We start from the raw sequence: 14,192 nt of genomic DNA, 5'->3' as shown, positions 1-14,192 counted from the left end.
AGAGCTGGAGAGGGGCGGTGTGCACAGTGTGATCCGCTGTTACAGAACATTAAAGATAATGGGGCGCTGGGGAGCCTGGACATTTGCTGGAATGAGGTTATTATGTTGCAGAGACATTGCAGAGATTCTAGACCCTGGATGGTCAGAGAGCCTATGTATGTGCTTTATAAGATGTGCTGTTACATAGGACTGCAGGTAAAACCTCACTGCGTTATCTCTACGACACACGGAGCATTGCATGGTGACAGGAACCTAAAGAGTTAAAAGACAAATTGCTGCCTGCTACATGTGTATGTACAAATGTAAGTGCGAGTATAGCTTCTCGTGCTACCTATAGGCGAACAGAGGTAATTGGCCTTAATGGGTGCATGTACATCTCCCATATGTGTCTGGGTCCCCTCCAGCCAATCACAGCCGTCCTGCAGCCTGGAGTAAATCTGGAAGGTTCATTCATGATTTTTTTTCCTTTCTCTCCTCATTGACTCATTCATGTTTTTCCCATCTCATTCACCCCTCCTCCCTTCCTTTTATCCATTCACTTGCCGGTCTGCCAGCTCTGGGCATGCGCAGTGCCCGTCCCCCCTCACCCCCAGCTAGGGTAGGAATCTTATGAATGAACATTGACGTCAGCAGAGGGCAGGTCCACGAGAGCTTGGGTGGGACACGTGACAAGGGGCTGGGTGGGTATTTAAAGCGGCCGCCGCTGTCCCTGGTGCTGAAACTGCACAGAGACAACACGCTGAAGACTACAAAGAGACAGAGAGGGAGGGAGAGAGACCACACTGAGACTGCCGAGAACAAGTGAGACATCAATGAATGCATGGGGTGGGGTGGGTCGTATAGCATGCTGTGACTTTTTGTTATCAACTATATAGAATGATCAACATGTGCGTTTGATATAGGTAAACTGTGCATGCCATGATGTATCTACCGATAGTTATGGTATATGATCAACCTGTAGATCTAATGCTATATACAGTCTCCTCTCCTAAAGTATATAAATGCCTTCATGACGTGTGCCCCCCCCTATCTTCACCAATCCAAGATATCGTCTTCCATGTATATTAATGCCTATTCTCAGGAACTCCAGCTTTTACGACGATGAAAGTAACTTTCATCAGATGTCTGTCTTCCCCCGGTGAATTCTCCTAACACCCACGTGGGCTTCCCCCCCCAATAGTTAATACCGTTAGTATTGTATGTAAGAGGATTTGTCTCTGTATAATGCTGCTGCTTGGATGAAGCAGGAGATGATGCATAACACTTAAAAAATTATTCTACTGTATAGACGTGACTCAACTAGTGCCAACGAACCCTTGCCAAGCTTGTCGGAGAATTCCTGTTGGCAGCCTGCCAGTAGAAAAGGCTTTACCTGCAGGAAAAGCCTCAATTGATTATAATATTATTCCAAATTTTCTAATTCTTTACAAATATATATATATCAGTAGAAAAACCTTGAACATTCCAGACCCAATGTTTTCAAATCTGGTCGGCGTCATCGGCAAATCAAATTGCTCGATTGAAGTGACGTTAAACCCTTAATCAGAGCAGAGAGGTCTAAATGTAACTAATGAATGAGGGGGCCAATGACGCATGAAATGACACATCTCATTATGACAAGAACATTAACCCCCCCCCCCCCCCCCCCGCTCCTTGTAGACTCACATACTGATGGGATACAGATGTTACCAGATGCATGAACTGTAATGGCATCATGGGGCACGTTACCATATGTATGTCGGGGGGGGGGGTTGTGAAAATGTATCGGCTGGGTGTCATGTATGAGAAGGAATTCAAGGTGTAAGGTTGATGATATAATGTATGATATTGTATAAGTAAGAAAAGGGGGAGATGAGCATCAGGTCTAGACTTCATAGTGATAAGGGGGGGGGATGCATGGGTAATTTTTAATGAGACGTAATGGAAGCCAATGGAGAGGTAGTGAATGATCAAAAATGTATAGCAACAGGTAGAAAAATAGCAACACAGAATGAGGCAGCAGGTTGAGACCAATAAAAAGAGACATATCGACATGAGGATTGACGTAGGATAGGAAAGGATGGAACGTGAGGATCGAAACTGGGGGAGTGGAAGGAAAATAAAGGAAGGGATGGAGGTCTCTGGGATAGAGCTGAAAATGAATAATGCATGACTAAAAGAGTGAAATGGAAAACAGAAGAGAGGCTGAAGAGTGCAAGAAGTCATATCTAGCTGGGAAGTTGTCAGGAACCAATAAAAAATAGGTAGATATTTGGGGCAAGAAGATTGGATATAAACAAAAGGGATGAGGACAGCGGGACCAACATAGAGCTATGCATAATGCATAAACGTGACCAAGATAGGCAGATACATGATAGGATTATGGAGAAGAAGAAAAGCTGAATGATCAAAGACAAAGATGGAAGGTATCGGACAAGATGAGATAGGACAGAGGTGCGAGACACATGGTGCATATACAGGAGATAGATAAGTGATACGGAGAAAATATGTTGAAAATAGGTTAAGGAGGATACAGACAAGTAGGAGAGAGGCTAAGGAGTTAACTGGAAAAAATAGGCGACCAAAAAGAAGACATACGTAAGGATGTTGGAGAACATGGGGATGGACAGAGTAGTGGAGAGCTTCTAGAAAAACACAAGAGCAGGAGATGGGGTAGATGTATTTTGGGGGAAGGAGAACAAAGTTAAATATATAGCTCCCTCCTCAGGGGTATCAGGAGTATACGGTTGTGATGCTGTGTGTTGGCGTTTTGAGTGGTAGACAATATTGGCATGTGCAGCTCAATAACAATTATTTCTGACTGCAAACTGCTACAGCCTGCGTATGGCCGTCTTCCACCCACACCAACACACCCTTATGTTTTCTCTAGTGAAGTACATTTCTGTGTGAAAAGACCAGCGATATGTGCATACATTGCTGGAGAGCTGGATTTGCAAAATAGGCAATGATCTGGAAAACAGAGACTGGCTGGTAAAGGGGAGCATGGTGGGGTTCAGTGTAAATAGTGGGACTCAATGGAGTAGAGAGATGAAGATTCCACGAAAAGTGGATAAACAACAATTAAAACCAAAAGGACCAAAATAAAATTGTATGCATACAGGGTACTACAATGATGAGACCACATAAGTGGTGCAACAACAGAGGGCATAAGATGGAAACCAAAGGGATAGGTATAGTGCAGGAGAGCATGGGGGACATAGAAGTAATAAACAGTAGGTGAAAAAGAACAACGAAACATAAAGAAGGTGGAGAAAATGTAAATAAAATGGAGAATACATAAATGGGTAGTAGATGCAGAACCTATTTACAGGCATAAGATTAGTGACATGTATACAGGCAAGCGATAAGGAACATATAGATAGGCAGGTGATGGAGAATATATAGTCAAGAAATGGTGGCCACAGAGATGACTTAGAGTTAGGAGACATAGAACAAGAAGGCAAATGATGGAGAACATCTAGATAAGAAAGGAAGCCTAAAGGAGTTGGAAAACACATACATAGAATGGACAGTATGTTAATGGGTAGTAGATGCAGAACACACATACAGGCATGATATTAGTGACAGATATATACAGGCAAGCATGGAAGAACATACAGATAAGCAGGTGATGGAGAAACATATTATGTTGTCAAAAAATGGAGAGTACATAGATGAGAAATTGAGACCATGTAGGCAAAAGATGGAGAACAGATATATATATATATATATATATATATATATATATATATGCAAGAAATGGAAAAAAAAACTAGAAGTGCATGAGATGGAGAATATGTAAACAGACAAGAGACGGAGAACATGTAGGATTAGTAGGACAAAGAGAACACTCAGGATAGGCAGGAAAGGAAAAGCATGTTGGATGCCCCGAAGATTGATAACACATAGATGGTTATGTGAAGTAGTACATGGATATGGACAGGAGACAGAGAAGACAAAGGATAGGCAGGAGATGGAGAACACATAGCATGGGCAAGTAGGATGGGCAAGAGATAGAGAACAAGTGGGATGGGCAAGAGATGAAAAATTTAGTAGGATGGGCAAGAGATAAATAGATGGAGAACATGTAGTATAGACAAGAGATGGAGAACATGTAGGATGGGTTAGAGGTGGAGAACAAGTAGGATGGGCAAGAGATGGAGAACAAGTAGGATAGACAAGAGATGGAGAACAAGTAGGATAGACAAGAGATGGAGAACAAGTAGGATAGACAAGAGATGGATAACAAGTAGGATAGACAAGAGATGGAGAACAAGTAGGATAGACAGAATATGGATAACAAGTAGGATAGACAAGAGATGGAGAACAAGTAGGATAGACAGGAGATGGATAACATGTAGGATAGACAAGAGATGGAGAACAAGAAGGATAGACAAGAGATGGAGAAGGATAGACAAGAGATGGAGAAGAAGTAGGATAGACAAGAGATGGAGAACAAGTAGGATAGACAGGAGATGGATAACAAGTAGGCTAGACAAGAGATGGAGAACAAGTAGTATAGACAAAAGATGGAGAACAAGTAGGATAGACAAGAGATGGAGAACAAGTAGGATAGACAAGAGATGGAGAAGAAGTAGGATAGACAAGAGATGGATAACAAGTAGGCTAGACAAGAGATGGAGAACAAGTAGGATAGACAAAAGATGGAGAACAAGTAGGATAGACACGAGATGGAGAACAAGTAGGCTAGACAAGAGATGGAGAACAAGTAGGATAGACAAAAGATGGAGAACAAGTAGGATAGACAAGAGATGGAGAACAAGTAGGATAGACAAGAGATGGAGAACAAGTAGGATAGACAAGAGATGGAGAACAAGTAGGATAGACAAGAGATTGAGAGCGAGTAGGATGGGCAAGAGATGGAGAACAAGTAAGATAGACAAGAGATGGAGAACAAGTAGGCTTGACAAGAGATGGAGAACAAGTAGGATAGACAAGAGATTGAGAGCAAGTAGGATGGGGAAGAGATGGAGAACAAGTAAGATAGACAAGAGATGGAGAACATGTAGGAAGGGCAAGAGTTGAAAAATTAAGTAGAATGGGCAAGAGATGGAGAACAAGTAGGATGGGCAAGAGATGGAGAACAAGTAGGATGGGCAAGAGATGGAGAACAAGTAGGATGGGCAAGAGATGAAGAACAAGTCGGATGGGCAAGAGATGAAGAACAAGTAGGATGGGCAAGAGATGGATAACAAGTAGGATGGGCAAGAGATGGAGAACAAGTAGGATGGGCAAGAGATGGAGAACAAGTAGGATGGGCAAGAGATGGAGAACAAGTAGGATGGGCAAGAGATGGAGAACATGTAGGATGGGCAAGAGATGAAAAATTAAGTAGGATGGACAAGAGATGGAGAACAAGTAGGATGAGTAAGAGATGAAAAATTAAGTAGGATGGTCAAGAGATGGATAACAAGTAGGATGGGCCAGAGATGGAGAACAAGTAGGATGGGCAAGAGATGGAGAACAAGTAGGATGGGCAAGAGATGAAGAACAAGTCGGATGGGCAAGAGATGAAGAACAAGTAGGATGGGCAAGAGATGGATAACAAGTAGGATGGGCAAGAGATGGAGAACAAGTAGGATGGGCAAGAGATGGAGAACAAGTAGGATGGGCAAGAGATGGAGAACAAAGTAGGATGGTCAAAAGATGGAGAACAAGAAGGATGTAGGATGGGAAAGAGATGGAGAACAAGTAGGATGGGCAAGAGATGGAGAATATGTAATTGGGCAGAAAACATAGGTGGCCATGCCATGGAGAACAAGTCATAGATGGAAAGAAGAAGAAAAACAAATACAGTGTACAGGACATAGAAAACACCTAGCTGGGGACGAGATGGAGAACACGTAGTTGGACAGGAGATGGAGAACACGTAGTTGGGGAGGAGATGGAGAACATGCAGTTGGGCAGCAGTTGGAGAACCCGTAGTTGGACAGGAGATGGAGAACATATAGTTGGACAGGAGATGGAGAACATGTAGTTGGGAAGGAGATGGAGAACACATAGTTGGGAAGGAGATGGAGACACGTAGTTGGGGAGGACAAGGAGTTCAATGGTAAAGATGAGACAACTGTTTGGGAAGGAAAGAAACATATGTGGGGAACAAAAGAAGGATCAGTAATAATCAGATGATTACCACCTAGTAAAATATCTAGGTGAAAATCTAAGACCAAACAAGGTATGAAGAGAAACGCCACATGAGGTAAGAAATGACATCTGGAGAAATGGGAAAAAAATCACACAGCATTCCAACAGGACAATAATATGATAGAGAAAGGATATGAGACACTGGCCATGAAAATCTTATTTCCATGTATTTGATCTAACACCCTCATCCTTTCAGAGAGGGTTTTCTCTCTGCATAGCTATTCTCAGGAAATGGTTAACCTGTAGACGATGATGGATCGGTATGCATTCCTTCCCCTCCACATATTGAATGCAGCAGGGCATCCCCATTGAGAGTAGTAGAAGAGGGGGAATCCTTCCTTCCAAGAGGTGGGCAAGGAGATGATGGTGGTTTAGGGGGGGTTGGGGGGGGGACAACCTCCCACTCACACACAATTCCTCTGCAGTGTCTGGTGCAGCATCCTTATGTATATCGAGGATGGGGGAAGGAAACGGAGGAGGGCTGCAAGCATCTTCAGCTTAGGTTCCTATAGAAACAGCATACAGAGCTGTTTAATTGTCTCCAGGGCCAACATAATAGTCCTGTGTGTCTATAATATATGTATAGAGGTAATAGGTATGTTAGGTCCCTATGGGCCATCAATGAGGACAAGCTGGATCCGAAGAGGTTGTGCATATCAAAGAAAGGGAGGACGTAGAGATTCTACTAGGGAATCCCAGATTGTCAGACGGCGCACAATACGTGACACTGATCCAGAAGCAAAGGCATGCGGATATACTCTGACAAGTCAGGCGCCAGGCTCAGGGGGGCGAGGGTGAATCTCCAAAAAGGTTTCCCTAAAATGATAAAGGAACAGAAGTAGAAAGGAAACATAAGCATGGATGGTGATGTAGCTAACTCTATGGGCGAGAAAAAAGCACCTCTGATGTGTAGCATAAGGCTAAGTGGCATCTGTACTAGAATACGTGGTATTGACCACAGAGGAAAATGAGCTGGTATGACATGAAGGCACCAAACATGGTCTAACCTAAGGTCTACAGCAAGGTCTATGCAATGCTGAGGAGATTAATGAAACATTTTGTTAAGCAAAGCTGGTGTGACACGTAATTCTATACCGAGACGAATGTGTTAATTTACAAAGACCTGCAGTATTTCTTCAAGGGAGGGAGCAAGAGGGACCTGCAGAATTTTGCAGAGGGAGGAGACACCTGCATGATTCTATAAAGGGGGGTTCGGGAAAGACCTAAAGGATTTCCACAATGGAACTCCCTGACTCTTTCTTTCTATCCCCACCCCCGCACGCTCGCTCCCAGGCAGACACATTCTGTCTTCCTCCATCTTCTTCTGTCTGCTCCTCTCTAATGCTCCCTGCCCCCCTCCTAAACCAGCCGTGAGGCTTCCAGGAAGAGGTTGATCTCAACTGTAAGCAAAAATGGTGTATTTCTGTGATGACTTCACAAACCAATAAACACTTATCTTTTTTTTCTCTCCCCTTTTCCATCTTTCATTCTCATCATCTTTTTTTGCTTGCTCCCTACTCCTTTATTTTGCTGGTTTATAAATTACTTATATTCATATTTATTATAATCATATTTATATTTACGTATCAATCATGTTTCCTTCCCTCTACTCGAACACCTTGCCTACCCCTATGTTCATACAGAAATGTTCCCCGCTCCCCCCTTCCTACTCATCCTGACCCTTACCCTTATACATGCCCCCTTTTTTCATGCCATGCCTGTGACCGAGGAACAGAGGCACCAGACCACCCATCAAACAGCACACAGTGATGCTGGACACCCCCCTCAACTCGAAAATCAAGAGACTCCACTGGTTGAAAGCCAGCATGAAAAAAGTGAAGCGAGGGCAACCTCTGATGTCCAGTCTCCATCCAGCAATGATGATGAAGATGAGCTCTTTAAAGACATAAGTCCCAAAGCCCTAGCTGCAGTGCTCATACAAGCACTGAACCTAGACAATGGAGAGCAAACTCCTACTGTAGCAGAAAAAGTGTCCCCTACTAACCAGCAGCTTGTTAAAGAAGAAAAAGGTAATGGAGATGAAGAAGACTTGACCGAAAGAGTGAGTAGTAGAACACGAAGCTCTGACAACGAGGAAATGACAAAGGTGGACGAGAAGGTAGATGAAGAAGGAGATATCGAAAGTGTGAGGTCATTGCTACAGGAACTTGAGGCTTTTGAACCTCCAACTAAAAAAGAGCAAGACCCACTGCAAGAAGGTAGCCTCGAGAGTGATGATCTGCAAGAGCTAAGGGAACTGTTAGGTTTTGGAGAACAAACAGAGGAGGAAAAAAGAAGTCCAATGAATCCTGTTCCACACACCCCTCGAAGGTTGGAGCAAGAAGAAGAGGAAGGAGAAGAGGATGAAAAAATTGCCAATGCTGCCCAAGACCTTCTCCTTCAATACTTATTAAATGGAGGTGAAAACGATGACGAAGATGAAGAAGAAGAGGAGGATGAAAAGGAAAATGAACAAGACTATTCAGTAGATGACTTTGTTGGTGGTCAACGACCACTGTTTGAGGATGAGGAAGAGAGAAACACTCAGAGTAAGAGGTCTAAGGATGATGATATAGAAGAAGTAGATCCACAAACTATCGATAAACTTATCGAGCTTTCCAGTCGCTTACATCTGCCGGCTGATGATGTGGTAGATATAATTAATGATGTGGAGAAGAGAAAGAGGAGAAGGATGAAGAAGAAGAAAGCAAGAGATGACTTTCTTGGAAGAAAGGAAAGAATCAGGAATCCTCCACAGACATGGTCAGACTCTAGCTATTATCCTAGAAGAAAGCTTGACCAACAGACTAGTTGGAAAAAGTCTTCTCCACCATCCTGGAATAAGAACAGATTATCAGAGTCTACATGGAAGAAGTTAGCAAACCCAATTTGGACTAAATCTTCAAAGTCCAACTGGAATAAGGTATCAGAGCCAAGTTGGAATAAGGTGCCAGAGCCAAGCTGGAATAAGGTATCCCAGCCAAGTTGGAATAAAGTGTCAGAGCCAAGCTGGAATAAGGTGCCCCAGTCAAGCTGGAATAAAGTGTCCCAGTCGAGCTGGAATAAGATGCCTGAGTCAAGCTGGAATAAGATGCCTGAATCAAACTGGAATAAGATGCCTGAGTCAAGCTGGAATAAGATGCCCGAGTCAAGCTGGAATAAGATGCCCGAGTCAAGCTGGAATAAGATGCCCGAGTCAAGCTGGAATAAGATGCCCGAGTCAAGCTGGAATAAGATGCCCGAGTCCAGCTGGAATAAGATGCCCGAGTCAAGCTGGAATAAGGTACCTGAGCCCGGCTGGAATAAGGTGTCTGAGTCAGATTGGAATGAGATATCAAAACCAAGCTGGAATAAGATGTCTGAATCAAAATGGAATAAGGTATCAGAACCAAACTGGAAACAGTTGGCAGATCCTAGCTGGAATAAGATGCCAGAACAAAGCTGGAATAAGGTGTCAGCACCCAGCTGGAATAAGGTGTCGGAACCAAGCTGGAATAAGGTGTCAGAAACAAACTGGAATAAGATTTCTGAGCCAAATTGGAGCAGTCTACCAGACACGAAGTGGAATAAGATGCAGGAGCCAAGCTGGAATAAAGCATCACAACCAAGCTGGAATAAAGCAATGGATCAGTACATACGTAGATACCGCGCACGTCCAGCCCCTTACACTAACTACATCCGGCCTAGGCCTTTCCAGAACCCTCTGAGATACTATTATAAACCTCCTGTCCCACAGGATGACTACTTTGATGATGAACAAGATAAGCAGTCGGAAATGGAGAACTATATTGAAAGGATCCTGTTGACCCATCCTGAGGTTTTCCAGTGATATAATCCTAGACCTGATCCCAGTCAAATATAAGTTAACAACTTGACCCAGTCAGAAAATCCAATCCAGTTTCATTATATACAACTCAACTGGATAAATGACTCATTCACCCTCACTGATCTCAGTTGGATCCATTTAGACCAATTTAAGTAAAGTCAACATACAATGATTATACACATATATAGCAAGCTCTCCATTCGAGTGCCTAATAGTGACAATGTAATAACTGAATCCACAATAGCACCTTTGATGTCCAGTACTATGTTAGATGACCATAAAGATGACCCCCTACAACCTAGTCTACTGGTCCACCACTCACCATGTTAATGCAAAAAAAAACTATTCCATTCCAAGTATGCCTAAAATCTTAAGACCTGGTGGTATTCAGGTATACTTAAGGATCCGGACATGAACTTGTATTTGGGATAGTTCCCACACCCCCAGTTGAAACATGGATTTTCCCAGCCTTACAATTTCAGGTTTAATACAGTCTGTAATTCAACAACAAAAAAAATGTAACTATTGCACTAGACAAGTTTCCTATTCTTGGGATTCATTGAAATATCCGAGATTGTGGAACACTAAATCTTTAACCCTTAGAATGATCTAAAGGAGGCAAATATGTATATATATAGTAGATGGTCTATGCACTGTGGAAACAATTATTTCCAGGCTTTCCAAACAACACATATTCCTACAGTAGAAATAGTATAGTCAATGGGACTGTTCTTACAGACGGTGCTGTCCTCTGTACTTATCGATCTACTGCCCTACTCTACCCAAAATTCCCTGATGGCTTAAAGGGGTACATCACTGGCCAGCATTCAGAACATTTAGTTCCAAACACTGTGTGCACGCTGCGGGGATTGACCACGCCCCCTTGTGATGTCACACCTCAATGCAAGTCTATGGAAGGGGGTGTGACAGCGCATACACAGCGTTCGGAACCAAATGTTCCAAACGCTGGCCATTGGTGTACCCCTTTAAATAGGTTGGAGTGGAATCACACACACGATAACTGAGTATGTGGAATATTTGTCTCCACTGTCCATAGAGAACCAATGCACTAAAAAGGTCAAAGTGCACTTAACTGATCCCTATAAAACCACCCACAAAGATCTAGCAGGGGGTAAGATCTGTAAAAAAAAAAAATTTCAGTACGTCCCACAGTGTCAGATAGACGTGGCCAGGGTTCTGCTGTGCCCCAGGGCCACAAAGTCACTCTGCCCTTTCTCTGACACATGGCGCTTGTCTGTCAATGGCAGTGTTCAGACACACCGCGCATGCGCTGTCATCCCCATTGGTTGCACATGCAAGGACAAAACACACAGGGCTTTGCCCATGCACACTGCACATGCGCTGCAATCAATCATTGGCTGAGCATGGGCAGGCAAAACACAGGCGCCCTGTGTGTCAATAAAAGGGTAGAGTGGCCATGATGTAGGAGCAGAGGGGTGTTCCGATCCCGGGCAACAGCAGACCTCTGGCCACGCCTCTTTGACACGTATGAAAATATAGTTTTTTTTTTACAGAATAAAGCCACCACATTACATGTGGGCAGTTTTATAGGGTTCCGTAAAGTGACAGCTGCACTTTAAGCTACCAGCCTAAGGGTTAAATATTTATCATACCATAGAAATTGGGAGGTAAAATATGTCTCTCGAAATTGAGCACAATATTTGTAGTCCCACGAACCTTACAATACAGGAAAAAAAAAAAAAAAAAAGATGTCCTACTTATGGGGTACATTGCCCCTCCCTGTCAGCTCCAGACCCCTCCTCCTGGACTTACTAGTTGCATGCCCCCACCCCTGTCCTCCATCCAGTGTCTTGGCTGCTGTAGCCTGTTCTGTGATGCTGTTGGTGTTCCTTGCTAATAAACGAGCTTTCTCTCTGCTCCACTTTGTACATATCATATGAATACTTTTGCTAAGGAAATAAAGCTAACTATTTTATTATGAGTTATGGTTGTTATTTGGCCCATGCTAAAGTTGTGGGCCTGGGGACACAGGAAACTATTTGGGGTGTTCTCTACAAACAATTCTATCAATAAAATTTTGGTAAGACAGGACTAGTCAAGCCAACTAAGAGCGGAGATGAACAACTCACGGGGGGTTAGGGTACTGCCTCTTTATTATGCCTAAAATTGGAGATCTGGTGGTATTTAGGTATATAGTTGAGGATCTGGTCTTTAGTTTATATTTCAGATAGGTTCAGATAGGTGGAACATGGATTTTCCCAGCCACTACCCAAAGTTAGAACATGGATTCTAGGTTGAAGAGACCTAGTTGATGTATGTGATTTTTTTTCAAGCAATGCTTCATGGGTAAAAAAAGAAAATATGCAAATTAGCACTCCTTCAGAAGTTTTCATCTCGGTATAAATAATATATTATCAACTGTTTTAATTCTTCACATAGTCCACATAGTTGCAGTAAGGCTCCAGATTTTTAGCCTCCATTGAGTTCTATGGGTTAGCTAGTAAATAGAGTTGCTTAAAGGGGTACTCTTTCCCTAGACATCTTATCCCCTATCCAAAGGATAGGGGATAAGATGTCTGATTGCGGGGGTCCGGCTGCTGGGGACCCCTGCGATATCCCTGCTGTACCCAGTGTTTGTTTAGAGCTTCGGGTGCATCGCCGGAGGCTTGTAACGTCACGGCCAAACCCCCTCAATGCATATCCCATAGACTTGCATTGAGGGGGCGTGGCCATGATGTCACAAGTGGGCAGTGACATCATGATCCTCTGCCCCACATCGCCAATCATCCAAAACTTCGCTCTGTGCACCGGATGTCTGGGGTGCCGCAGCCGAGTATCCTTTGGATAGGGGATAAGATGTCTAGGGGGGGGGGGGAGTACCCCTTTAAGCATCTGTGGTAAAGACTTGGGAAAATACAGATCCACTTTTTTTTTTTTTTATAGTTAGGATTTGAATTAGATATGGAAATTTTTTATATCCAATGTTTTCACCCTTTTCTACCAATGAGCATCCACCTGCATGATGTAACAGTGGTAACAGACAAAGGGAGAGATGAGTCCGCCATGACATGAAGACTGGGAAGTATCATAGACAGGAAAGGTCTCAGAGGTCACCACTCATCTTACCGGGTGATCGTAAAATGTTAAGAGGAAAATGTCCAGTATCCAAGTTGAAGTAAAACAGGGTATTTCTTTATTGGATAACTTGCATAAACACGATAAAAACTCTGACACGTTTCACGCTTTCACGATTATTCATAGAGACTCTATGACTAAGCGCAGAAGCATGAAACGCGTCAGAATTTTTATCGTGTTTATGCAAGTTATCCGGATGCTGGACATTTTCCTCTTGATATTGCTCTGCAGTGAAGCCGGGGGCGGGACCGGCGGGTTGGAGCACAGGTGTGAAGGCCTATCTGGGGGAGTTGTCGTTACTATATATCGTAAAATGTTGCACCTCCTCTTGGAGCTTATCCAGTCAGAAGAAAGCTACTTGGCTGCACCTGCATTTACAAAAAGACCATGAGACATGGAACCACCATAGAACATGACATGGAGTCAGATACAGAGGGGACTTCTAGTAAAACCCAATGTGGTAACATGGTAAGATTATGGACCTTGGAGGCTGAGAGACCATAATAGTATATATTACCATAGATCTTCACTACTGAGAGTCTTCCCAATGTCCATGGACCAGATGACGAGTGGTGAAGCCCAAACCGGGATCCATTGACAGAGGAGATGTCCATCGCATTCAGAATCCACTCAATCTACTCAGTCCGAGAGACAAGTCCTGTGAGACAGGGTGCAAAGTCTAACACCATTAAAGGGGTACTCCGGTGGAAAACTTTTTATTTTTTTTTATTTAATTAAATCAACTGGTGCCAGAAAGTTAAACAGATTTGTAAATTACTTCTATTAAAAAAATCTTAATCCTTCCAGTACTTATAAGCTGCTGAATATCTCTGCACGAGTCATATCTTATGAGCAGACATTTTAATTAAAGGGGTTATCCAGGAAAAGAACTTTTATTTTTTTTATATGTCAACTGTAAGTGTCTACCTTAGAATTTACACCCTTCACATTCTCCCACTCTGTTCTTAGACAGGGGCTTACGTCTGTCTTTGCCTATCCTGATTTCCACTGTCTCTGTCCATTTATTACAACAACGAAAACATGTTTTATTAATACTAATGTAAATTTTTTACCCCTAGAGGACATGCGACGTACATTTATCTGG

The 14,192-nt window shown here is 43.0% G+C and overlaps 1 protein-coding gene across 1 annotated transcript; it reads left to right on the top strand.

Moving 5' to 3' along the window:
• Positions 1-687: 687 nt before the first annotated feature.
• Positions 688-11,927, top strand: VGF (VGF nerve growth factor inducible). The gene is made up of 2 exons (XM_056570171.1): positions 688-801; positions 7,788-11,927. Exon 2 carries the CDS (start codon positions 7,790-7,792, stop codon positions 9,971-9,973), a length of 2,184 nt encoding a protein of 727 aa, XP_056426146.1. The 5' UTR covers positions 688-801; positions 7,788-7,789; the 3' UTR covers positions 9,974-11,927.
• Positions 11,928-14,192: the final 2,265 nt, after the last annotated feature.

This window comes from Hyla sarda, chromosome 4, assembly GCF_029499605.1.
Source record: "Hyla sarda isolate aHylSar1 chromosome 4, aHylSar1.hap1, whole genome shotgun sequence".
NCBI lineage: Eukaryota > Metazoa > Chordata > Amphibia > Anura > Hylidae > Hyla > Hyla sarda.
The sequence above is the reverse complement of the archived record's forward strand: the minus strand, read 5'-3'. Positions and strand labels throughout refer to the sequence as shown.